Source organism: Camelina sativa, chromosome 13 (assembly GCF_000633955.1).
Source record: "Camelina sativa cultivar DH55 chromosome 13, Cs, whole genome shotgun sequence".
Lineage (NCBI taxonomy): Eukaryota > Viridiplantae > Streptophyta > Magnoliopsida > Brassicales > Brassicaceae > Camelina > Camelina sativa.
Window position 1 is genome coordinate 18,512,136 of NC_025697.1, and position 27,190 is coordinate 18,539,325.

Genomic DNA, 27,190 nt, shown 5'->3' on the forward strand with positions numbered 1-27,190 from the left:
ATTCTTCACTAATTTTTTTATCACAACCGTAACTTTATTACTTAACTATTTTTATCGGTTTCACATGTCAATATTTACTATATATTAAATTATAATAAAGTAGAGTTATGAGAAATTGTCATTTGGCACCACTCTATTTTTTTAACAAGTGTCATTTTTTTTTTCAATTTTGATGTAATAAAAAGACACATTATTGCTAATCTAAAACTAAATTGTCAACACACATTTTTTAAAATTTAGGATATTTTATTAGTTCAGTTTCCTTAGGTTACATTTACTGCTCTCAATCAATTACCTTTAAGACATTATCGGTGGACGTTTTCTTTTGTTCAAACTGTTCATGTTGCAATAATGCATATGACAGAATTAGTTATAATTAATATGCTTTATACATGTATTTATTGCCATGAATGTGGTTAGTCAGAATAATGTGTCAATGTAATTCCTTATGTCACAAACTTCATATAATGTTTAGTGTATTATATCAGAGCCAATGCTCACATGACTAATAAATAATGAAGAAAACGCACTATATGTCTTTCTTTTCCCATCATTTCCCATGGTATTTTTTCTATTTTATTTTTTCTGATGAAGTTTTTTTAAAAAACATGATGTCTTGCAGTATGATGATTAACATATTAATTTCTCTATGACTATTTAAAGAAATCGTTTACAAAACCATGTCAATGTTTTTTTTTCTTTTTGATTTCAGAGTCTTGTAATATTTATTAGCCTCTCTTCAAAAGATTCTGTTTTTTGATAGTCATGATCTAAAGTTTTTGCATTGTTTTGTAAAGTAATTTTTTAACTTTCAAACTACAGTTGAAAGTCTTTAGTGATGAAGATGAACCCAATGCTCGACTCCTAAAGCACAATCTCTTTGGCTTTGAACATTCACTTATAATATTATAGTTGTAAGTCCCTTAGAAAGTCATCTGATCTTCAACTACAATATATTTCTAAGTTTATGTTTTATAAGGTCTTTATGATTAACTTCTACAAAAGAAAGACTACTTTTATATCCCATTGGTATTGTTTGAATTACTAATCATACCTCATGTCTATTTTCCTGTGACCCTTACTCCATCTGTCATTATGCCGAAAAAAACTTACACCATTTCTAATGGTTATCTATTTTATATTTAAAGTATAATTTTGAATATATATATATATATATATGGTTTAGTATTTAGAGTATGAGATTAAAACCATGATACTATTTTAGTAATTAGAATTTTAGAAATGATGTGCTAAATTTAACACCAAAACTTATTTTTATGCAATTTGCAAAAACTTTCCTTCTTTTTACACATTTCATAATTATAAACCTATAAATGCATATATTTTAAGTTCTTTTAAAGCATATATAAATCATATCATGTACAATTCATATATAACTTAATGAAAATTTTATTTTACATACAAAATATTTGATTTTATAACCCACGCATCACGTGGGTAACTTTCTAGTATATATATATATAAGCCAGTTTGGGTAGACATAAACTCATTACCAGTTGCTAACGAGGGATTGACACCAAACTGAATAGTATTGAAACTATAATCTTTTAACCAAAACTGAAACCTAACTGGGAATAAAAAATGGTTTCAATTGATTATGAATGTTTTAAAAACTCAAGAAACTGAAATAATCTTAACAAAAAAGAAAGGAAAAAAAAAACGGAAATAATCCAAATTGTTGAAATACCCCACCCTACGTACTAAACCATCTTTACAATTTCTACACACAACAATCTCACACTGTTTATGAGAATGAAGGTAAAAAATGATCTTTACAAACATAACACCAAATCCAGCGGCCAAACTTTAGCAGAGGAAGTAAATGTATTCGCCATTTTCCCAATCGAATTGAGTCGAGGTTTTATGTATAAAGCGGGCAACCTTCAACGCTAATACCTGGCGCGGTTGGACAAGAGGCCAAAGGACAACCATCAAGCTCATTTCCCCACCAATCCAGACTCACATTCTCAAGTCCCAAACACATATAGAGCAACACTCCCATAAATGCTAATCCAGCATCCAATGCTCCTGACAAAACATAATTATACCTCTGCCATAGATTTGGTCTGTACCTAAACACAACAAAACCGGACAAAAACCCGGCAAGAACCCATGTTGTGTAGTTCACGGCTGTAGCGGGTGGCATCGAGCTTGTCGCGCTTATAAGAACCGGCATGTTTATAAGCTTGATCCACTCTTGTCTAGGAAACATCCTTGACGCTAACCATACAAGAATTGGGGCTATAGCTCCCACGAGGAAGAACCAGTTAACGGATTTGTATAAACCAAGATCTCCAAAGATTCGACGAGGTCCAATTAGTCCCCATATCACGGATGCATCGTAAAAGACTTTATCCGTTGGACATGTCCAAACCGAGTTGGAAACCATATCACATATGTTGGGAATGGTCTCCATTAGCCACCAAGCCGTTGTAAGGTAAACCAAACATGAGATTAGTGTTCCAACAATCTGAAACCGATCACTTATTAGCGAAAAATGTAACTTCTAATAATGTTAAGAGAGTGGTCTAAAGTTGTTAAAAATTTGAGAGTGTAACCTGTGCCATGAACATGGTTCTAGGTGGAATCTTCATGTAGTGACCAAGTTTGAAGTCTTGAAGAAAAGTGATGGCTTGTTGCATGCTTATGTATCCATATACTTTAAAGCACATATTTGCAACTGGATACCCTGGATAGATATATCCTATGATATATTCTGTAATAATGTTCAGTCCTGGCGCCTACAAAATTATTTATTTTATCAAACCAAACTGATATATCCAGGTAACCAAACCAAGGCTACGTTGGTTATAACTATAATTACAAATATCATCTTTTTAGGACGTACATGCAAGTGAGAGAATTTATTTAGATATCGTTAGTTACCTGGTTAGTGATGGCGGTGATGATACCGATAGGGAGTGTAAAGATAATGGCGATTGCACATGCCAATAGAACACCCCACCATGGTAACTGAAGTTGGTCATTGTAATACTCACAAGCAAAGATTGTGGCTCCAATGTTGGTAACGAGTATGCACCAAAACCACCACTCTGGAACTTGTTTGTAACTTTTCATTAGCCTTGCGTGTACATCCAATTTCTTTTCTTTGAAACTCTCCGTACTTTGCTCCCATATCTCCCTGAAAAGAAAAAAACATTAAAAGACTTTAACAAAAGCAAGCAAACAAGAATCTTTGATGATACGTTGTAATAAATGAGTTTTGTACCTTCCATGGAAGAGAGCAACATGCATGATGGTAGCGCTTAAAGCGGCAAAACCAACACCGTAACTAATGGCGAAGAAAGTGCTAAGGTACAAAGGGCCTTCACGCTCGTAGGCTGGGAGGTCAAGGTGGAAATTAGAGTCTATAATGGATTTGATGTTGTATTTTGAACCCTGTTCTGTAAAAAGAGAGCTCGAAAATATGGGGAAGGTCTTCGCCTTGAACACATCGAGCCAATAGCATATTGGTACCAAGACGTATATCACCAGAACAAATCCCACACCCACATTAGCCGTAGCAAACCTGTTATCATTTTATATTTTTTGTAATACCAGTTACCAAACTAAACTGAACCTAAACCAAACCAGAAACTGTTCGGTTATTTGGTTTATTCCGTTCGGGTTTCCGGTTTAGTTCATATTAAGAATTTGTTATCATATTTTGGTTTATCTCCAACCATACTTGTATGGCTTATATATATAGTGTAATAAGTAAACCAAATTGAGTACTTAGGAATTAGGACTGACCATGGACTAGCGAGTGGACTACCCAAGTAAGAGGAAATGGTTGACCAGTCGAGTCCAATGGCTCCAACACCTAACCCGTGAAGACCGGACCCGATCTGTTGGGCCATGACTGATGATGGAAAGAACCAACAAACCCACGACAAAGACGTCATGATCTGAAATAAGTATCCCGGAAAGACATAATAAGCGAAACTGCAAACGAATGCTATCAGAAAGAACTGTGTACGTGTCAACCCTCCTTTGGTCCGTTCTTCTTTCTCATGCAACGCTCTGACAATTTAGCCAAGGACAACAACATCAATGTGTTAGATAAGAGAATTAATACAGTTGTCTCTTGCTTCTAAATGTGGCTATGTTTCTATTTATTGACCAATTTGGTTTAGATTCAACAAGTAATAATTGTACATACAAAAATATTATCCATTTTTAAACCACATAAAAAATGAATATATTTCTATTAGTTACGTACAAAAATGTCTTTATGAGAAAAATATTATCATGACGTTTAATTTATAAAACTTGGTCCCATGTGTTTTTTTTTTTAGTATTAACATCACATTCTATAAACCTAATAACTTTTAAAAGAAAATTTTTAACTTTCACCTATATACTTACACACACAAAAAAAAAACAGTATACATGCCCATATAAAACCCCTTTTAATGAAAATATGTGTTCTATATTATTCAAAATTTCTTCAACACTATTAATCAATTTTGTTTTTATCGTATATTATAAATATAACAAATAATATAGAATTAAAATAGATGGGGGATGGGATATTTTATCCAAAGTATTTGTTATTGTATGGTAATGGCATCTTCAATATTTGTGACATTTGGCCAAAACACACAATTATTTCTCTCTAGCAAATTTTGTTTGTATTGTATATAGAAAATATCGAAAAGTAGATATAAAAACGTGAAACACACACTATCTATAGTGATTATTGAGTGCATTATTTATTTACCTAAAAAGTGAGACTTGAACCAGATTCGCTGGCCACCACATCGCCGCCGGTTCAACGAGGTATTTCCTAAATATTCCGGCCCAACCAAACCCTAACACCTAAACATCAAAATCACACTTAATTTGATCATAAACCACAATAAATTCAATCCCATTTTCAAACTTTTATTTAAACTGTAAAAGCTTAAAGTCTTAAAGAAGTACGAACTTGGGTGGTGACGATAACGATAAAAGAGACAAAGAACGTTATGTTCTTCATGTAAAACGCCTTCACGACGGTAACAACGTGTATTGCGTAAACAGATCCAGCCCCCGCGTTAGCGAAAATAGTGATCAACACATGCTCCTTCACATTAAACGGACCTGATACCAAACCAATCAGTCAAAAAATATATTCAAAACTTCTTCTTTTAGTAATTTATACCATAATCAAGAATTGTTCCAAAATCAATCAAGACCGGTTCCAAAATCAAATTTTCGATTGTCTAATATTTTCATTGCGATTTCAGTCATATTTTAGACCACTATTAGACGCTTTAAATAATAAAAATATTCTACTTATGTCGGATCCGGAGATTAGTTTGGTTTTCGGTCTAGAGTGTCCTAGGAGAGACAAAACAAAAAGTCAACTTTTTCAGAAATACCTGGATTCAACGTGAATTGCCACTTTGAACCTTGAAAGTAGACTCTCTCGGAGATTTTAGCGGCCATGAGACGACCAAGAGGTACGACGGCGATTTGGGCGGAGATGGCAGAGATAGTGAGAGGTTCTGTTCTGTACCAAAAGAACTGATTCAGGAAGGACAAGAGGATGCAAGAGAGAGTTCCCAAGACCCACATGCGAAATGTTAGGACAGGTAATGAAGGATCATCTGTTGTTGGAACGGTGAGTGCTACTTGTCGGATTGGTGAGTTCTCTTCTTCTTCTTCTTCGCCGGAGATTGGTAAAAGAAGATCCTCTGTTTCATCATCTCTTGGTTCAGAAGATGAAGATGATGATGCCGAGGATGATGATGATGGTTTTGTCAGATCTTTGGCTTTTGTTACTGTTACAAAAATGTTTTGTTAGTAACTTTAATAATTGAAAGTATAAGAGAAAGATGAAAAAAATATTGAAGACTGTAATTACGTAGAGGAAGAGCTTGTTCTGATTCTTCCATGGTTGTGTCTTCTTCTTGCTCTGTTTTTTTCTTCTTCTTGAGATTTTATTTTTGTGTTTTTTTGAGATTGTGAATCTGGACAAGCTATCTTCCTAGTCATCTTCACGTCTTGAAGAGTTGGCCCATTTGAAATAAATTTCTTGATATGAAACTCTCTTTTTATTCTTTTATTGTCTATAGATTTTTTTTCTTTAATAGTTGAATATAAATAATTAACATCCAACAACTGTCAAATGTATATACTTTTTTTTCTTATTTGATTTTGGACATTTATTAGGTTTTTTACTCTTTTTGCTCTTTAGTAATTTTGTTTTTCTCAATCTTTCGTTTAGCCAAAGACACTTTTTACTGTTTCCGACCAAAAAAAGACACTTTTTTACTGTATTTACAGTATTTTAACGAACTTTATTGTCGTTATACAAAAAGGGTAAATATTTAATTTCTACATAAAAAAGCTTTTTCTATGATTTTAAAATAAAGAAAACGTAAAAATACAAACTGATATTTTATATTTAATTTTTTTTTTTAAGTTAAACTTTGATACATGCAAAAAATAAAACTATTTATTAGTCTAATCTTTAATCTACTAGACTATTACTAGTTGGTTTGTATTAATTTTAAAATTCATTGTTGAAACAACTATTAAAGCTCCCCATGTGGAGTCTTAATACGATGTTTTCCTTAATATGTATAATGTATGTGTATAAATTTTTACTAATTGAGTAGGAACATATATTGTTTTTTTTTCTTTGTTAGTAAATATAAGTAGAGAATTATACTCTCTTTTTTTTTGGTGCAGTATAGAATTATACTAAGTAGCCAAATTTTACATTCTTCTTAGCGAATACATTAGCTAGATGGCAAAATAACAACATAAGTTATTTTAGTTTTACTGTCATATGTGCTGATTTTAGAAAACATCATATTTCCGATTATATAATTCAAGTTATAACGCAATCTATTAATTCAAACCATACACTTGTAGCTATCATTTAATTACGGGGTTTTTGCTTTGTCAACCTTCGTAAATTCCCATCTACCATATATCTCTAAGTTCGATTGCAAATTTCTTAGAGATATTAAAAGTTACAAAAGAACAAAAAAAAAAAAAATTATTACATGCAATTCACGAGATTCTAATTATATTAAATATGGAGTGAGAATCCAAAGCAAAAGAAAGAATCTTTTGTGGGATTTTAGTATGACCCATTCTCATAATATTGTCACGTAGACAGATCGAATACCTTTCATGTCCTTTTCTTAATTACTGATTTTAGTTTATTTGTCAAATAGACAAAAGACTCGAAAGGAATCTTCTTAAACCAGAGTGGTCAAGTTTTGTGTGAATTTGGAGTGGTCAGGAAAAAAAAGTGTTTAGCGTAGAACCATAACCACTTGATCAACATGACAACATCATTTGGTTACCAACTAAATCTAATAGACTTTTTATCTTTGTTACATCTTTTCTTTTCTTTTATTGGACCAAATCTTTGTTACATCTTTCTTCTTCTTCGTTTTTTTTCTTCCGGAAAGAAGCATTGTTACATCCATGTTGTTTCTTCAACCTTGGGGTTCCCTTTTTTTTGGACCAAATCTTTTATTACATCTTGCATAAATGGTTCATGGCTTTCTTTGCAGGGGACATCCAACTTTATGTCTTCTTCGCCAATGTCTCCCTTAGCAAGAACATATAAAGCCATCTGATTTATTTGTAAAACTCATCTGTCAAGCACTTGCTTATGGTTTGTGGCAAAAATGGGAACTCTCAGCGTCATTCATGGATCTTCAAACCAGCCACTCTTACTGAAATACATTATTTATCTTCTTATTGTTTTGGTAAAAGGTTAAATTCTATACTAATTTTCAGTTTTGTGATAGCCGTTACAGAGAAAACAAAGAAAGGCGGAAAGACCGAAATCTACAACTACAAGATCTACGAATACAAGAGAAAAAACACAACTAGGAAAGCATCAGCGAAAATAAAGACCCGAAGAAGAAACACCAATTCTTATTATTTATCTTCTTATCTCCAAGATCCTATAATATGAGATCTGGAATGACATAATAGAGTTGATAAAATCGGAGGATGCTAAGAGAATGGAGCATCGGACGTGGACGTGGCTGACATCATATGGGGATTAGAACTTAGAAGCTGAACCGGGATGGTGAAGAGTTAAAAACCGGACTGATGTTGTCAGTTGTCACAATCGATAGTTGTGCAAATTGGAGAGTGGAGTTCAATCTGAAGACTTTGGATCCTATATGTGTGTCGGCAACGACATTTGCAACTTTTATGTACGACAACGCGTGACTAGTTTTTTTTTTTCCGTATCACACAATTTTTTTTGAAACAAGAGTAAACATAGTAGACAGAGTACTACTCTACGGTATAATGATACCTAAAACATGTTTTTGAAATGTTTAAGATAATACATATATATATACGCATCTTATATTGTATGAATTGAAGTAGTCATAAGAAATAAATATCTCAGCATTATGATGCAACTTCTGAATATATGTGTGTATATAATTATGTAATATCTCTCAGGTCCAAATGTATCATCCAAAGCAACAAACTAAAGATCTCAACAAGAGAATAACCTGAAAAGTTAACGAGAGGGCTAAAGGAGAAAAAAAAACAGAAGAATCAGCAGTTTTAGTTGATCTCGATGAAGAGACTTGCCTGAGGATGCAGACCTGCGTCTTTTAGTGACATTGACTCTTTGTCTCTTCCATAAACAGTCCTTGGGAAGTTAGTGATTAAGCTGTACTCTTCTGTGTTCAAGACTCCAAGTGAATCAACATAGTCGTACAATGTCTGGATCTTGGCTTCGCTTTCAAACCTCCTTCCTTTCCTTTCTCCATTCGGGAACCGTACCAAAACCTACACATTTCAGGACAAAGTAAACGGTTCAGGAATAGAATAAATCAAACCGTTTTCATATATTCTCATAGCCCTAAGTCAAAAGAACGCAAGTGTTTGATCAAGTTGAGAATCAACCATAGAACCTAATCTTCAAAGAGGCCCTAACATTTTTAAACCGTACTTAAAAGCTAAACTTCAGGTCTCAGGGTAGATAAATCCGTAAATCCGACTGTACCGTATACTCTCATTGCCCCAAGTCAAAACGCAAATTTTCAGACGCGTGATCAAAGAGAATCAACTACAGAACCAAAGTTTTAAAGAGGCACCAAGTTCTATCTCTCTCACAAATGAATGTCAATAAAGATAATTGATGTTTTTTGCATAGACTACGAAAACGTGTGAGAAACGAATAAGTAGTAAATGCTCAAGGAAGAAGGAGAACTTACTTGTGTAACATCAGGGCCTTTCTCAGGTTCATCTCCAAGAGCAAGTGCTTTCTCTTGTCTCATTCTCACTCTAGCAGCTTCTCTCTCTGCAGCTTCGCGTTCTGCTCTCTCCCGAGCCTCTTCTTCTTCTTTGAGTTTCTTTGCTGCCTCAGCAGCTTCCCTCTCTAAACGCTCTGCCTCTTCCTGTCTCTGTCGCTCCCTTGCCTTTTTAGCAGAATGAAAAAAGCCACAAATTTAGAACAATAGAGTAATCATAACATCTCCAGGCGGACCTACAATTAAAGGGAAACATACTTGATCGGCTTCAAGAGCGGCCTGGTATGCAGCATCTTGTTCCTCTCTTAGACGCAGATTGGTTCTTCTTTCCTCTGCCTCAACCCTAGCAGTTACAAGAGTAGGTGAACTATCTTCTACAACTCTCTGGAGTATAGCAAGCATTTCTTCTGGTGATTTTGGTCCCTCAACCTGTCACAAGCAAACAGAACAATGAACACAATAAACTTAAGAACTATGTCTCCTGCCACACAACACATTAACTAAACTCATAAAAGCTGGAGCGAATTTTACACTAAATATAAGACATGACGACTCACAGATGAAAGCAGAATCAAACAACTATCTTTACCACTAAACTCATAAAAGCATAGGAGCGAAATTTAAATTAAATGTAAGACCTGTCAGGTTACAGATGAAAGCAGAACCAAACAACTATCTTTCCCCCCTTTACTACTTATCACTTCAACAACAAGACAGTAAATGGATTCAGTTCCAATGTAGTTCCCTAAGAGGGCTAATAGTTTAGTAACCGGATTCATAACCAAGTCTACAGAAAGTTGATGAATCGCCTCTTCGGTCACATTCTTTTAGCTATAAGCTAATCAATGAAGAGCAATACAAGAATGACCACACAATCTATGACTGTTTTTTATACCTGTTGAAGAAGAGCAATTCTCTGGTTAGCAGCAGGCATAACCACAGCGCAAAACGGGAACCTCGACGCCTTCAAGCTATTACTCATCTTAAATCCTTCACTAGATCGAATACTACCACCCCACGAAACAAAATTCTCATTAACAAACGCTACAACCGCTTCACTACAAAGCGTCCCATCACAAAACACAGGTGTATCAGGATGATCAGGAGAATGCAAGTAAACAAACAAGAGCTTAAACGAGGTCCTAGACCGCTGAAGCGCATCCATAAACCCTTCGGATACAAAATCAATCTTAAAAGCATTGTTACTCCCAAAATCTCTATCAAACAAAGCAACAAACTCCATAGCTTCACGAGCAGCAGAAGAAACCGAAACAAGCCTAGCCGACGATGAATCAGACGCACCACCGCCTCTCCCTGATCTAAACCCTAACAAACCAAACGAATACGATAAAACACCACCAGCAGCCCAAATCCCTAACCCGATCGCTCCAGAAACTAACCCTAAGCTACCGGAAACAATCGAAATCGGCAAAGTAATAATCCTCCACGCAACTCCAGGACCTCGATTACCTCCTCCGTCTCCGTCACCACCATCACGCATCATAACAAGCTCTGTATCGTCAACGATCCCGCGAGGTTGTTGATGAAAATCACCAGGAGTCGTCATAGAGTCGTCAGGAAACACGGAGGCATCATCGCGATCATGGAAGGCGGAAGACGAAGCGCCACCGCGATGATCAGAAGTAGACGTGAAGGTGGAGATAGCGAGTTCTAGGTCCCAATCATGAGCTTGAAGGATCTCAGTGCACAAATCAGGATCTTGAAGACCTGTAACCATTTGGAAGTAAGTTAATTTGTCGACTGTATCAGCCATTCTCACACGAAAACCCCCACACACGCTTTTGGATCGTCTCTTCTTCTTCTCTCACTTTCTCTCTTATCTCTCTAGAATCTAGAAAATTGTGTTCTCTTTAGTACAAAAATTGGTTGATCTATTCAATGACGATGGGATAGACTGTAAATTACAGAAACACCCTTCTACTACACGACGTCGTTTAAGTATAAACCAAATTCGAACCGGTTTAGTTAAACCAGTCTTGGTTAAAGTTTCAATCTTTCTTCTTCGTTTAATTCAAAGCTTTGTTCTTTGTATAAGTATAATCCTCCATTGTTGTTTGTTTANCCACGACACACGCTTTTGGATCGTCTCTTCTTCTTCTTCTTCTCTCACTTTCTCTCTTATCTCTCTAGAATCTAGAAAATTGTGTTCTCTTTAGTAAAAAAAATTGGTTGATCTATTCAATGACGATGGGATTGACTTTAAATTACATAAACACCCTTCTACTACACGACGTCGTTGTAATATAAACCAAATTCGAACCGGTTCAGTTAAACCAGTTTTGGTTAAAGTTTTAATCTTTCTTCTTCGTTTTTATTCAAAGCTTTTGTTCTTTGTATAATCCTCCATTGTTGTTTAACTTAAAAGGAAGATTTTTTTTTTTTTTTTTTTTGTGTGGAAAAAAGGTGAGTTCTTTGATTTTTTTCTTCCCTTAAATATCTCTTCTCTGATTTAAGTTATGTGATTAGATTATTCTGTAAAATGTGATTAGATTTAACAAAAAAACAGAGATAATCTATGCTATGTACTATTTAGGGTTCTTCATTTGCTTTCAGATTTTGGGGGTTTAATGTTCTTAGGGTTTTGATGTGTAGAGCAAGTTGTTTATTTTGTTACGGATTTAGTAATTGTGTTTCTTGTTTGTTTGTTCTTTCAGCGATTTAGAGATGTTGTTTATAGAAAAGCTTAGGCCTTTGAATCCGATTTAGGATTATTGATTATACTTATAAATCTGTTTCTTGATTCGAATTCGTAGTTAAACATTGAAAACATCGAAAAAGAAATGCAAGAAGCTGCCACTGATGTATCTCTTGATACCAAGAATGTCTTCTCGTCAGCTCTCCGTTTCGCTATGTCCATTGATACACTAAAGAATTCTCCTGAGCTTGTTGATGAGCTCAAAACCTCAGCTCAAGAACAAGTGGAGTTCATGTTATCCGAAGACGAAGAGGTACGGTTACTGATTTCTGAAGAGGAAGTTAAATCGGTTGTAAGATTAGGTATCTCGAATGTTATATCGACGTTGTTGGATAGGTTATCGTCCTTGCTTATCTTTCTTCCTGAATGTCCTGAGTTTGGTTTGCTTAAGACACTCTATGATATCGAGTGGCTATGTAAAGTGTTGCCGAGGATGGAGTTGATGAAAGATCTTGTCTTTAAGTGGGCTGATGTATCGAGTGAGATTCTTATGATTGCTCAGAACTGTAAGTTAGATTCTCAGATATTGGGTGTGAAAGTGAAGCTAGTTGAGGTTACAGGGAAGATTTTAGAAGCGGTCGGTTATGGGATTGTGATTGTTCCTTCTAAAAGCCGGACTTGTCTTCTAAAGATATGGCTGCCTTTCATAAGGAGACTAAAGACTTTGGTTGATGCAGAGGGATCTGAGTCTGAATACAGAATGGACGAAGATCTTTGTGAATTCATAGAAGGATCTATGGTGTCTTTGGTTTTGACACTGCCTTCGAATGATCAAGCAGAGGTTTTTGGGGAATGGATGAGAGGGATTGGGTTGGAAGGTGTGAAGTTTCCGGATTTGAGTGAAGCTTTTGAGGTTTGGTGTTATAGAAGTAAGTCTGCAAAGAGAAGGTTGTTGGAAAAATGTGATAGACTTGCAAGTGAGACTCTGGATCTTTGAATTTAATATATCAATTTCGTTCCGAAAACAGGAAATGCAGAACATGTAACTGATCAGTTCGAAGTTCCAAGGTTTTCTACTCCCTCAAGCTGTTTTGTGTATTTCCAAAGGCGGAATGAAGATGGATAGTAGTAGCTTTGTTCAATTCACAATGCCTTGAGACTGGATCTCAAGCATGGTGGCCCGATAATTTCAAGCCTATACTGAGAGGAGGAATCCAAGTGACCTGAATCTTCATGTATCTCACATTTGTAATCTTGTTTCGCTTGCTGCTTTCATTGTAATTCTGGATTGTATTAGAAGTGACAGAAAGCTACTGATTCTTGTAACTTTGAGCTTGATTTAAGATATAAACTGTGTGGCCTGGTTAAGCTAATATGTAAACAACTTTGGAAGGTTGACAAAACCGTTGTTTATAAATATAAGATGAATTGAGTTTCTAAGCGATTGAGAAAGATTAAGAAGATTAAGCATGGTACATTTTTCTTCTTGCTTTGGTTTGAACATTATAATAATTTCATACAATACGAGCAAAGTAAATCAACATTGCAATGATATAAATCCAAACGAGGTTAGGAAGGAGAAGAGTACAAGTATGGACCCAATCAAGATTTTTTTTTCAGAAGAAAACATGATTTATGCTTTACCAGTAAATAAACTAAAGGAAGCTGAATGAATAATTGGATACTTCGTTTTCAAAAGCTAGCACCTCCTTGCAGATGCTTGTACTTTGTTGAGAACACAAAAAGAGAATACCTTATCAACCCCCTTATATCAGGTTTTCTTTAACAAAACCTCAAAGCTCAAGAAGATAGATTGAGCTCATTGGTAAGCTATATGACAGAATCATACATAAAACACAAAACACTTTCAGAAACTTTTAGATGATCATCATCCCAAAAATGCAGCTTCACTAAAACTTGTCACGTAGTGAGAGAGAGAGAGCTAGAGAGGGAAATCATAAGAACAAAACCTAATGTGATCCTCAGAGTCATTAATTGTGCTTCAACATAGCAACTTCAAATTGCTTTAGCAATTGGAACGATGAGTGTAAAACCTCATTGCAACTCATCATAGGACTAAATAAGCAAAGACTATACCTATATGAATCCATCTACGTTACCCTACAAAATCAATGCTTGTTTTTGCAATAAGAAAGACTTCATAAAAACAATGAAATTGGAAAACAAACTGCATTCTTTGTATCAAAACGTTGACGTTAGATCCAATGTAAGGACTAAGGATTGTGATAGAGTCATGGATACTCCAAAAAGTAATCAAAGGAACAAATGTCAATCCTTACAAACATATGACCTAGAACCAAAGACAAGAAGAAGAAGAAACAAGAGACAATCAATCAAGCAAGCTTATGATTAATCACACAATCAGATCATCAACCAAGTTTGAATCTTTCTACCTCTGGTTCTTAACAATGAAAAATCTACAAAATCCATCCTCAAATTCAAAAGCAAAGCATATATATAAATAAAACTTCACAAATCACAACCAAATCCGTATCAAACACGCGTCAGGGTTACACATAAACATATGAAGGGAGAGAGTAACACAATCAAACACCAAATCTGGCATATACAATCAAAAGTTCTGATCTTTTCCATAGTATCATACATCGGAGACACATTCCTACAAGATCCACATCACCGATTGATAGAAACTCCCCCAGAAATAAAATAAAAAAAAAGGATTACCGAAGGAAGGAAGAGTCAAGAAGGAGAGAGAGAGAGAGAGGCTAAACGATGTCGTCTGGGTGAGTAGCGGCGGAGAGAGCAAGGGGACGGTTGTGAGACTCTTCGCCTTCGTCGTCATCATCAGAGGTAGAAAGATTAACGCAGGAGCAACGCTCGAGGGAAGCGAAGAAGGCGGATATAACGGTGGTGCTGACCCAGCTCGCGGCTTGATCGAGCTTTTCAAGGGAAGCCGTGCTCAGATTTGACGCGGCGGAGGCTGTGGAATTGATGCTGCTGCTGTTATCCATGGCTAGCTTTTTCTCTCTCGATTCGATTGGAATCTCAATAAGATCAAAGATCGTGTTTTGAGGGATTTTGAATCGCAGGAGGAAACGAATTTGGGGATTTTTTTTTTTTTTGTTTTGACGATGCGCGTGTGTAGAATATGTATTTGCGATTGAGATGCGACTGGCGGATAAAATATGTGTAAATGGGTATTTGAAACAAAAAGCGCATCTGGTGTAGTGGTATCATAGTACCCTCCCACGGTACTGACCAGGGTTCGATTCCCTGGATGCGCAAATGTTTTGTTTTGATTTTTTTCTTTAGGAAATATAAAATGAGTTGTACTTTTTATGCGACATCATCGACATTTTTTAAAAAGTGATTGTTTTTTTTCTTTCCCAAAAAGTTTCTTTTATATATCAGATCAAAGTATATTTTTCCCCAAAAAGTGATTGTTTATGACTTTATGTGTATATTTTCTGTTAAAAATGTAATTCAATAACACTGGTATATCTTAAATGTCACATATATTTTTGAAAAGGTTTGGGCTTTATCAATGAAAATGGATAATCTATATGGATTTTTTTTTTTTTGAGATTTGAGTTCTTGATTAAATCCTGCAACTAAGAATAAAATTTTGTGAGAAGAAGATGAGGATCAGAGAAAAGATTCAATGTGTAGAAAGAAGAAGCTGTCAGAGTCAACAACAAAGAAAGGAGCAAAGTCAACATAAGGAGATGTTGGGCGTTGTGTTTTGTAATAATGACTAATGTGGGCTGTAGGCTGTAAACCTAAAGAGAAAATGTGCTTGGCGAAATGACCGAGTGAAGTTGTTAGAGTGTAGTTAGCTAAGGTACAGTTGTTAGAGTTTGCTTGTATCCTTAGCTAACAAGAGTGATGTTTAAGTGTTATGGTAGTCTAAGGAATAGTGGTGTGGCTTGTGTAAGAACCTAGAACTAGAAGTATGGTCTAGTCTAAGTACAAGTTTGCAAGTGTCTAGTACTGAGATCTACGATAATTAATGTGTGTGTGAGATGTTGTAATGTTAGGGAAGTTAATACAGTAGAACCTCTAAAAAATTGATAAGGTCGAGACGATCAAATTTATGATATATATATATATATATATACTAGTTTATTTGATTATTAATTTATAATATTAATGGACCATATTTTTACATGAGATTTTCAAAAAAAATATTAATTTATTATTTTATCGAATAATGTCTAAAATTACACTAGTCCCAATTTGGGACCGGAGAAATTTATTAATTTATAGAGGTTATTAATTTACCGAGTATTAATTTATAGAGGTTCTACTGTACAATGTAGTTTCATGGGTAAAACGTTTATTGTTCTTTTCACTCTGGAACAATGAAACTGAAACAGAGATAAAGAGAGAGAGTGAAACAGAGTGATGAGAAAAAAAGAGCCCAAAATGCAACAATTTGACTAGCCACATACGGTGGTAAGATGTTTACAATCAAAGGATGACAGTATTGTAATACCTATGTATATATTTTTTTTTTGAAGTACATTTTGGGATATATCCTTTGATTTGTATTTATTTAAAAACTTATTTACAAAGTTAATCGCTAAAATATTTCCAAAAATAACATTACTTTAGATTGTATTACCTAAATACTTTACAAACTATTCCAACTAAAAAAGTACAACATAATTAATATGGAAACATAAATTATCATATATTTAACCACACTTTCTATTGTGTATTGAAGATATTCTATCTCTGAATCCTTTTTGCAAACAAAGAAAATAACAATTTGATTCCTATTTTATTTTTCAAAACGTGTGAGCTTTGATTCTTAACGTAATAAAAACTTTGATTCACACTTATTTAAATATTATAATTAATATCTAATATATAAACTCAATAAAATTTTAAAATATTACGAATATGTAAAATTTTAAAAAATTAAAATACTATATAATATGGTTATATAGTAGATGAGTTATAAAGAGAACATGTTGGAATTAATAAAATATTATTCAATTTGTACTAACACGGGTTAAATCCTCATTTTATTATTTGTCAACGCTATCAGTATTAGAATATTTGACATATAAAAATTAAGTTGATTTAACTAAAATTGTGTAAAATAATTAAATCATTGGGAAAAATGTGACATAATGATAGCATATAAATGGCTTACTATGTATTTAGATCCCTTTTTTTGTTATAATAATTAAAAATTAAAATAGAATCTCAAACACTAAACAAAACAAACAAATAGTCATAAAGTATATTGCAGGTTAAAAAATTAATATAAACATTTAGCCACACAAACAACAGTCAGAAAATTTAGTTATTCTTCTATTTCTAAAACATCCAATATTTAACAAACAAATACAATATAAAATATAAACAATAAAAAAATTATATGCACGCGGTGTACCGCGGGTTAAAATCTAGTTTAATGTTGATATTTAGAATTGAGTAAAAAAGTTTACAAAAAATAGAAAACTAAGCAAACAATAAGCAAAATATGAGCATCATACAAGCAAAATATATATATATATATATATATATATATATATATATTCATCTTTTACATCTTTTAGATTGAAAAATACAAGGAATTGATAATTCAACTCAAATTTACTAAAAATGTCTTTCAAATTGAAAATTAAAAGACACTATGAGATGAGATTGAATTTCAGTTTGGTTCATCTCTTAAAATAAGATGTCTAGAAAATATAAAATTATGCAAATATAATGTTATTTATCTCATTGACCAAAACAATTAATATCTGGTTCGAACCGGTTATTAAATCAGTTTACCTTGTGTATAAACACTTGATATATTCCTTCAACTTGGTCGTCTCAGGAAACACATCACCGGAGTGATTAACACCAAACTCAAAATCATCCCTTTTTTTATAGAATATACATGCTCTTTGTCGTGAGGTTTTATTGACAGTGTTGTACTACAAGTAAATTTTGCTTCCTACTAATGAATTTCATAATTGGACTTGTTTCTATCTATAAAGATCACATATATTATAACATCAAATATTACATTTTGTCTGACAAAAAAAAAATTATGTTCACATGTATAATTTTTTCTACTTTAAATTTAGTCTACTATGTTTCTATATAGTGTTCTTTTATTTTGATTATCCTAAATCTACAAACTCATAAGATTATTATGACTTTTACATATGTGTATTTATCCAAAAATAAAACTCTTTTTAATTTTGTATTAAAATTCTACAATCTACCATTACTATTATAATCGTTAATATTACAAATAGCTTTCTCAAATTTCATTTTAGTATTTTTCACTATTTATGTTTTGGTGTGTGTGATGTTCATAATAAGTTTTCTTTATATATTTTACAAGTAACCTTATACCTTTCTCTTAAATATATACATTATTTTATTTTTTGAGCACTTGATTAATTTTTTCTCCTTTTTTGGATATACCAAAACAAATTTTAACAAATAACATAGACCACTCAAACAATTTTAGTTATTTATATTATTTAGAATTCTAAATGATAATATGCACCAAATCCTTCTAGTTTTAAACGATAACATGAATTTATAATATAACACTAACAAACATATTCTCAAGTTTTAAATACACATATATATATTAATTATATTATATTATAATTGAAAATAATAATATATACCGACTTTTAATCGATAACATGAATTTATAATTTAACACCAAGAATTGAATAACCTCTTGATTTAAAAAACCTTTAAATTTTGTTGTTTGTTTTTTGAAAAAGCTCTTGAAAGTAAATGTTGTTCCATTAAATATATGATAGCTTTAATTTTCTCTTATTTCTAGTTTTTTACAAATATTTACACAATTATTATATGTTATGATAGAAATATCTAATTTTATATTTATGTAATCTTTATTCATACTTTATTTTGATATTTTTTTTGGTTGCATTTTTTTTTGCATTTCGTTTTTGTTTATATTTTAGTTTAAATTATTGGAAATTATTATTTTAATAATAATAAAATATTACAAAAATAAGTGAAGTAATTGATGCATTAACTTTAGATTTTATGTTTCTTTGATGATGTGGATTTATTTGTTAAAATTGAAAATAAGAAGTGATGAGGTGGAGGAATGAGAACAGAGAAAAACCAACTTTATATATATAGATAGATGTAAAATGTTTGTAAAGTTTGACATATATTTGTTCGAACCAGCGGCTATATAGGTACACTTACTAAGCAATAAGGCTGTGTTTTTTATTAGTACGAACAAACCTTTGTCACCTTTTTACCTGATATAATCTCTAGTCGTCATGATATCCCCGGAGTCTAAAGTCGGCAGAAGAACAAGATATCCCGAAGTGTAAAGCCCTATATATGAGAAGCTAACAACTGAAAATACAAGGTTATTACAGTGATAGAAAGAGAAACCCATAACAGAAATATACCAAAACAAAAACCTCGACAAAGAAGGATTATACCAAGCCCAATAAGGAATGCTAACTTCAAGAAAACCTTTGCTAGTACAAATCGAAGATGCCCTTGGCCAACCTTCAAAAATTCATTCCTCCTCTAATAAACTGCCTAAAAGTAACAGGACTCCTATGCTAATCTTCATAATCCGCAAAGACAGAACCTCTCATAGTTCTTCACACTTTCTTCCGCATACGGCGACGTCGTCAGTCGTAATCCTCAGTTGTAATGGTTTCAATAATAAAATTCTAGATGACAAAAAAAAAAAAAAATCTTTAGTCGTCATAACACTCCGAAGTTTTAATTTATATATCCGACTTCTCAGAAATCACTCGACCTAATGCATATTCTGGTGACATATAGCCGCTGAAATTAATCGATAATGTAAGTACATAATTAGTCGGGACAATGTTTTGGTTTTTTCAAACATCATTCATAAATAGGTTGCAAAGACACACCGGAAGAAAAATCATACCATTTTCAGTTACATTTGTATATTACAATTTGTTAAACAATGTGTGAAAAAACAAAAAAAAAATATTTGTGTGAAAAATATTTGTATATTAACTCAAACTTAAACCCAACATTTTATACGATACGATATCTAAAGTATAGTATACCACAATTTTTTTAGAATATAATCAATACAATAAAAGTACAATAAGTTTCTCTCCAGTGCTTACACATCACCATTTTACACATCACTGTATAAAATGTTGGGTTTAAGTTTGAGCTAATATACAAATATTTTTCACACAAATACATTTTTTTGTTGTTTTTTCACACATTGTTTAACAAATTGTAATATACACATTGTTTAACACCTCATTTAAAAGACTTAACCAATCAAAACATTTTAATTAATACACGTCAGCTTTTCAATTTGCCACATCAGTTTTTAATTAAAAACATAATTTTTAAAAAATAACCAATAGAATTAAAATAAATAATAGACTTCATCATTTTAAAAATTGTGGATGACACATAGATTTTTAATTTGTAGAAATAAAAACAAAAATAAATTAAGTACAATAAATATATATATTTTTAGATTTTTCTACAGTTGATATAGCATTATTAATTTGGAAATTTTCAAATTTTATTTTTAATTCATGATTCCAAGTATTACAAAGAAAAAAAATAAAAGTGAAATAAATGATATTAAAAATATTATATAGACTATTTTAAGAGCTTTACTATCGTAATGAAAATATAAATGCAAAAAAAAAGTATAAAAGCTGAAGTGAGCTCTTGAGAGTATGTAAACCTCTTTGAAAATGAAATCTAATGAAAACATAACAAATAAGAACACTTAGTTTAAAGCATTTTAAAGCTAACACCCCGTTAAAAATATGTACCCACAGAGTTAAGAGAAATAATACACCTCATTTTTATACTAAATTTTTAAAAAGTAGACAACATCTTTCATAATGAGTTCAATATGATTATTTCAGTTTTGTAAATTATAGTCTCACTCTATAATATGAAATTATTAATCGAATATATCAAAGTAGAAAACATGTTTATAAATAAAAGTGACATATATATCTATATATAAAATTTATATTCTTAGCTATATTTATAACATGTGATTGCGTTGGAATAATAGTCAAATTATTTTAGTATTCTGCTAACGTTCAGACTTTGTTATTTTTGTATGTTACTAGCCCTGAGTTATGGAATCGATTAATAACTTTAAAAAGTCCAAGGAAGAAGAGATATAACATTTTTGGTAAAATAATTTTATATTAAATAATCAATTGGTGTAAAATAAAATATTCAGTTATTTTTTAAAAATAATTATTTTTATCTACTATATTAAATATTTCCTTTGAAATTTAAATTATCGTTGTGCATCATAAATATTTTTAAATCTAAAGAATCTATAGTTTTTGAAGTATTTTAGTCTTGAAAAATATATAAAACTAGATAAAGGCCCACATTAATACGCGGGAAAAAATAATAAATAAATCGATAATAATTCAAATATGAGTGATTATCTATACAATTTAAATAATTTTTTAAAAACAAATTTGAAATTCACTATATCTATTTCTAAATACAATTTAACTATTTGTGTCATCATAATAAACCATATTTTAATTTTTACACACCTTAACTTGAATAATTACAAACTTATATTAAACACAATATATGCATCTTAATCTATAACAAACTAAATCTTATTATATAAAGTTGGGTTTTGAAAGTTAGCCATTAACAAGATTTTGACATGTGTAAATATTTAATAGGAAGAATTTGATTACAACAAAAATAAAATATTTTGTTTTAAAATATATTAATAAAGTAAAAAGATAATTAGAAAAAATTTCAGAATTTAGAAAAAAAAACAAATTAAAAATAATTATAAGGAGATTATATATATATATATATATATATATCATAAAATTCGAAATTTTAATATTATTTACTTATTTTTAATTTTAAGTGACTAATTATTAAAAAAAATAGAGAAAATAATTAAGGAAAATATACTTTTAATTATTAATTCTAAATTTTGTACTCACTTCTATATAATCAAAGATCACATCATATTTAAATAATTTATTCAAAAACATTGCTTTCAACTTTGTTTAATTGGGAATATATTTTAATGGGAAGGTAAATTTTCTTATTTTCTTAAATCAAAATTTTCTACTACTTTCTCCTTTTTCAGTTGGAAATAGGTAAGATTAATATGTTGACAAAAAAAAAGATTAATATGAGTCTTCTTTTTCTAATACTGTATTTTAAATTTTATTGTAGTATTTTTAGATTGTTTTAATTTATATTTTAATCTTTGAATGATTTGGGATTCATATATTAACATGCTTATATTTTTCTATTGTTTCTTTAATTATGCCAAATTAATTTTCTTTCAATTTCTCAACCTTGATTGGTTAGTCATAAACCCTTCTTTTTTATTTGCAAACATAATTGTTACCATTATTCATTCAATCCCAAAGGAAGATAATGAATAAAAGCTCATCAACCTAATGAATTGATAAAATAGGCTAATCAAACACAAGCGTACAACAAACATAGATAAATAGATTGGAAAAAAAAAAGTTGATAGATCCATAGGAGCTCAAAGACTCTGACACCCTGGTTTGCAGAAATGTTTAAAAGAATTGATTTAGTCACACACGTTACCAAAATGCACTTATTTTTTCAGTCAAGGGTCTTGAGAGGACTTCATGATGGATGACCTTTCTGGAAGTGATTGTCGAAATTGTGCGAGTGAGGACAAAACACAAGAAAATATCTTTTGTTGATTTGTAAGGTCGGTAATCAAGTTTTTAAATACTCCCAGACGTAACAAACCGGCCATCGAATATGGGTTGGTCCACAAGCCGGGAATAGATGTAGGGCCCACTTGGGAAGGTGGGCCTATGGACTGAGAGTAGACATGGGCTCACTAAACAATGTGGCGGTTGAAGCGTTACAGAGATAGAGGCTACATCACGGTGTGTCAAAGACACTTCCACGAATACATTGAGAAATTTAGCATTAGTTACTATCAAAAGATTTTGTGACGATTGAAAAAGGTTTTGACGTTTATTGGTCGTCGGAGCAAGCTATTTTGAGATAGCAAAAAGACGTGAACATTTTCTCTCCAAATAGGATGAGGGCAGAGCCTAGGTTCTCTCTTTGGTGGAAAAGGTTGGACACAAGGTTATCTACCCAACAGAGGAAGGTGGAGGAGGTTGGACGCAAGGTTATCTCTGCAAGGGAGGAAGATGGAGCCAAGGTTCTCTCCATAAGGGATGAAGGCAGAGCCGAGGTTTTTTCCATGGCGGTCATACATTATTGTGATGATACATTATTGATTAGTATATTATGTTATCTATAAACACATTAAGCCAACTATTTTACTTTCACTTTGGCATAGTTACTATCACGAATACATTGGGAAATTTAACATTAGTTACTATCAAAAGATTTTTTTGTGAAGTTAGAAAATTGTTTTTACTTTAATTGGTTGTCGGAACAAGCCATTTTGAGATAGCAAAAAGACGTGAACATATTTTCTCCACATAGGAGGAGAGCAGAGCCGAGGTTCTCCCTATAGTAGAGAAGGTTGGACACAAAGTTATCTCCGCAAGAGCGGAAGGTGGAGGAGATTGGAAGCAAGGTTATCTCTCCAAGGGAGAAAGGCGGAGCCAAAGTTCTCTCCATGGTGTAGCTGGTTGGACGCAAGGTTCTCTCCATAAGGGATGAAGGCGGAGCCGATTTTTTCTCCATGGTGGTCATACATTATTGTGATGATACATCATTGATTAGTATATTATATAATATATTTTTTATTTAAAAATTTTTGAGCCAACAATTTTAGTAATTAAAAAACTATGCAGATGTGAAAGTAATATACTTGGCTTAATGTGTTTGTATAGACAGTTTCTAGATGGTGATAAAGAATATTTTTGTAACATACAAGAGTACATTTAGGTGTAAAAAAATATACTTTGTAACATACATAAAAGATTTGTAAATGGATATAAATCAGTGTATTATAACAAAAATAAAATTTATATACAACATACAACAAATTTTAATAAATTTAATTTCATTTATAAAACTTTAAACCCGCACATCGGGCGGATCCTCATCTAGTTATTTAGAAAACCCGTATTGGCTAAAATATCTTATTATATAAAGTTTAAAAATTGTTAAAACTAAGTTTAAAATTGACACATGTCACAATCTTATGAGTTACTAACTTTAAAAACCAAAATTTATATAATAGGATATATCAAAAATTTGTTAAAAGCTATTTACATAAGAAGAGAGAATAAAATAAAAATAATAAGATTAACTATACATTACACTTATTATTTTGTAAAACTAATATATAACATGTATTTTTATTAATGTCTATAAATATCAATAAAAACTATTAAACTTTTAGAAATTGTAAAATACCAAATCTTAGATGCTTTTAAATTTTTTAACTAATCATAGTAATATACTAATATTAAAATAAATTTAATTTTAAAAAAAAAAAGTCCCATAGCCTAGCGCAGGTGTTTATCTAGTTAAACATAACACAACAATAGTACATCATGTTCCGGTACAATAAATTGTTGGTTATCTCTTCTGGAGCAATATTCTTGTTTTTAATGAAAATCAAAGAGTGAAGTCTCCTATTTTTTTACAAAATTTTCACATCATGGTTAAACGACAGTTTTAGATACAAGTCTCTATGGTTCAGAAGGACACCGATTTTGACTTAATATCTCATAACCTAGCTATATTGCCTCCATGAAATTTTATATCAGCGTTTTTTTACGTTGGAAGACCACACATTATGAACGTTGCACTATCCTTACGCTTTCTTTTTGTTTTGTTTGTTAAACTGCATGTTCTCAACTCACTTTGTTATGCTCATAAAAAGATTTTCGATCTCAATCTTTATGAGTAAGGAATGAAAACTGATAGTTTTTACCATTAAGTATAGTATAAACATTATATTAAACTAGGTAATATACTGCTAGAATATAGTACATTCAGATCATGTTTTTAATTCATATAGATTATAGTCAAACACAAAAAGAACCATATGAAACAAATCAAGAGCCAAGGAGACACCATGGAGAAGCGTTTTTGTTTGCAAGAGATAAACCACACAAGGATCTAATATAACAGAACATAACCTTAAAATAAAGTCAGAAAGAAAGCTAATTAAGACGTGAGAAACCATCGAGCATCCTTGGGCTTTAAGTAAGAGAGGTTAGGAAAGCGTGTGAGTTTCTTTGTTTCAAGATTGAACACACATATGTCTTGGGACAAGTGTGAAGGTTCCACTATACCATTACGTAAACGGGCAAGACGCGTGAAATAGATGGAGTTTGGTTCAATACCAAGACTATGGTCAGCAGGCACAGTGATACCCGTATCCATAAAGAGGGCCTCATCACCTAGAGAATATACCTCAACATACACGTTTGGTTTGTAGACAAGCTCGTCCGGATCTGGATTAGGAACTTTCTTGTAGATGTGGAAGCAGATCATAGCTACTCCAGAGGTTACCTCATAAAGACATAAACGATCCTCTTCACCAACAAAACCTCTCCAGATGTTGTAACAGCAATGGTTTGCTTAAAATATGCTCCATTATAGATTTCATTATCACTACTCGGAAAAGTTTGGGATAAATTCTCAATGTTGGACTCAACATCACTGAATCCTTCTTGCAAATCCAGGACTCGATAGTATCGACCATACGTGAAGACGTAAAGCATATCCCCCCGGAGTACCATATCAGATTCACATATGCCTCGTGACCATCTGGGAACATCGGCCAGCGTTGGAATGGTACGGTAATGATCTTCCCCGTTCTTGCAAAAGGCTATATAACAGGCACCATCACGAACACCATCGAATAGCCATGCAACTGTGTGTATTCTTCCTTCTTCTTCTCGTCTACCCACAAAATACCTCTCAGATTTACCACACTTCGAATGCAACTTAAGCCACCAGTACTAGTTAATATCTCTCTGAAATTTTTATCTCCTACTCGCTTAAGAGTAAAAATACCACCGCCATTGATTGAGTCTAGAGGTGTAAGGTCGATCCTCTTCTCGCTAAACACGTCTATGATAAAGAGGTTGGATACAGAATCTAGCGTGAGGAACAAGTTACCTGAGTTTGATAGGAATCGAGTCCCTGAAAAGTCTCTCTTTGTCTTGTAAACCCTATCTTCGTCTGGGTTGTATAGCACGCAACCATCTTCTGGAAACAGTATCAGCCATGGAGATCCAGTTTTCTTGTGCAACGTTTGTTTCGAGCACATATACCAATTCCTACACACGATCTTAGCTCGGTGGAAATCTACAAAACTCAACCGTTCGAAAAGAGATATCAAGATATCGACAGGAAGCAACGACCAGTGGCAAGAATTAGGAGTCTCCATGGAATCAATGAAGTACCCGAGTTGGGGAAACAACTAGCAAGCGTGTAGGTATCGTCTAAATTGAGTAGAAACAGAGATATCAAGCAAGCAAGAATCACAGAATGGGCCAAAATACAAGCCCAAGTAGTGAAACGCAACAAAAGGGTGAAAGAAGAATAGTGGGCCGAGATGTGAACTTACACCCAACAGTTGGACCTATTGAAAATAGTGCTCCTCTTTGTGGCATATTATTAATTTGATACATAATTTTTTCCTTCGTATAAACTCTTTGTGACATATATTATTAATTTGATACATAATTATTTTTGGAGTGTTATTGAGTTAAAATAAATATTGGAAATTTTCAATATAGAGTTTATACGAAGGATTCTAAAAAACGGAACAGACTTTTTTATTTGATTATCTAAGTATTTTAATATTTGATCGACTAACAAATTCAATCATCGAAGAAACTCTGACATAAAATCAAATTAACTAAAAATCTCAAGAATAAAAAATTAGAATGATATAGAAGTTTGTTTGTAATTTTGGTGACATAGACCGTCAAGCGTATCTTATCACATGATAGATTATGGATTAACACAACACAAACCGAGCTGGTTTTAGTTCACTTTATATTACCTTTATCTACCTAAAAAAATGATTAAAAAAAGTCTTAATTAATTTGTTGGTCCATCATTACCAAAAAACCAAGCTGACATTTTTTGTTTTTTAAAAAGTTGTATTTGTTTAATAGCTGGCACGAGTCTATCTTCTCTGTCAATTTCCACTTGGTAGTATCATAATGGTTGGGAATAGTCTTGTTTTGAGAGACGTAGAACTTGGTTGTTGACGGTGATTTTACCTACCACTGCAACTACTAGTTTAGTAGTGTATGTGAGTACAACCAAAGATGATGATGATGAAGCCATGTATCAACCAAAATAATATCCAATTGGAAAA

General features: G+C 32.4%; 4 protein-coding genes, 1 non-coding gene and 1 pseudogene across 5 annotated transcripts; 2 read left to right on the forward strand and 4 right to left on the reverse strand.

The window, feature by feature from the left end:
• On the reverse strand, positions 1,591–6,047 carry LOC104737071 (oligopeptide transporter 7-like). The gene is made up of 9 exons (XM_010457168.2): positions 5,873–6,047; positions 5,388–5,789; positions 4,952–5,106; positions 4,745–4,842; positions 3,775–4,044; positions 3,251–3,550; positions 2,908–3,163; positions 2,580–2,762; positions 1,591–2,491 (listed from the first exon to the last, which is right to left on the reverse strand). Exons 1-9 carry the CDS (start codon positions 5,901–5,903, stop codon positions 1,883–1,885), a joined length of 2,304 nt encoding a protein of 767 aa, XP_010455470.1. The 5' UTR covers positions 5,904–6,047; the 3' UTR covers positions 1,591–1,882.
• Positions 8,380–11,118, reverse strand: LOC104737072 (plant UBX domain-containing protein 10). The gene is made up of 4 exons (XM_010457169.2): positions 10,150–11,118; positions 9,513–9,683; positions 9,219–9,422; positions 8,380–8,790 (listed from the first exon to the last, which is right to left on the reverse strand). Exons 1-4 carry the CDS (start codon positions 11,026–11,028, stop codon positions 8,563–8,565), a joined length of 1,482 nt encoding a protein of 493 aa, XP_010455471.1. The 5' UTR covers positions 11,029–11,118; the 3' UTR covers positions 8,380–8,562.
• Positions 11,623–13,340, forward strand: LOC104737073 (BTB/POZ domain-containing protein At3g05675-like). The gene is made up of 2 exons (XM_010457171.2): positions 11,623–11,678; positions 12,029–13,340. The coding sequence occupies exon 2, from the start codon at positions 12,056–12,058 to the stop codon at positions 12,905–12,907; it is 852 nt and encodes a 283-aa protein (XP_010455473.1). The 5' UTR covers positions 11,623–11,678; positions 12,029–12,055; the 3' UTR covers positions 12,908–13,340.
• Positions 14,367–15,027, reverse strand: LOC109128522. The gene has a single exon (XM_019235184.1). The coding sequence runs from the start codon at positions 14,901–14,903 to the stop codon at positions 14,658–14,660; it is 246 nt and encodes an 81-aa protein (XP_019090729.1). The 5' UTR covers positions 14,904–15,027; the 3' UTR covers positions 14,367–14,657.
• Positions 15,106–15,176, forward strand: TRNAG-CCC. Its single transcript has one exon. It is a non-coding gene; the product is annotated as a tRNA-Gly (tRNA).
• Positions 25,140–26,191, reverse strand: LOC104738365 (annotated as a pseudogene).

Excerpts from the sequence above, each read along its gene's own strand:
- LOC104737071 (XM_010457168.2), bottom strand. The coding sequence starts at position 5,903 with ATGGAAGAATCAGAACAAGCTCTTCCTCTAC. Across the intron at positions 2,763-2,907 it reads TCACCGCCATCACTAACCAG|GCGCCAGGACTGAACATTAT; the intron begins GTAACTAACGAT and ends ATAATTTTGTAG. Across the intron at positions 2,492-2,579 it reads GAACCATGTTCATGGCACAG|ATTGTTGGAACACTAATCTC; the intron begins GTTACACTCTCA and ends GATCGGTTTCAG.
- LOC104737072 (XM_010457169.2), bottom strand. The coding sequence starts at position 11,028 with ATGGCTGATACAGTCGACAAATTAACTTACTTCCAAATGGTTACAGGT. Across the intron at positions 9,423-9,512 it reads CCGCTCTTGAAGCCGATCAA|GCAAGGGAGCGACAGAGACA; the intron begins GTATGTTTCCCT and ends TCTGCTAAAAAG. Across the intron at positions 8,791-9,218 it reads AAGGCCCTGATGTTACACAA|GTTTTGGTACGGTTCCCGAA; the intron begins GTAAGTTCTCCT and ends TGAAATGTGTAG.
- LOC104737073 (XM_010457171.2), top strand. The coding sequence starts at position 12,056 with ATGCAAGAAGCTGCCACTGATGTATCTCTTGATACCAAGAATGTCTTC.
- LOC109128522 (XM_019235184.1), bottom strand. The coding sequence starts at position 14,903 with ATGGATAACAGCAGCAGCATCAATTCCACAGCCTCCGCCGCGTCAAAT.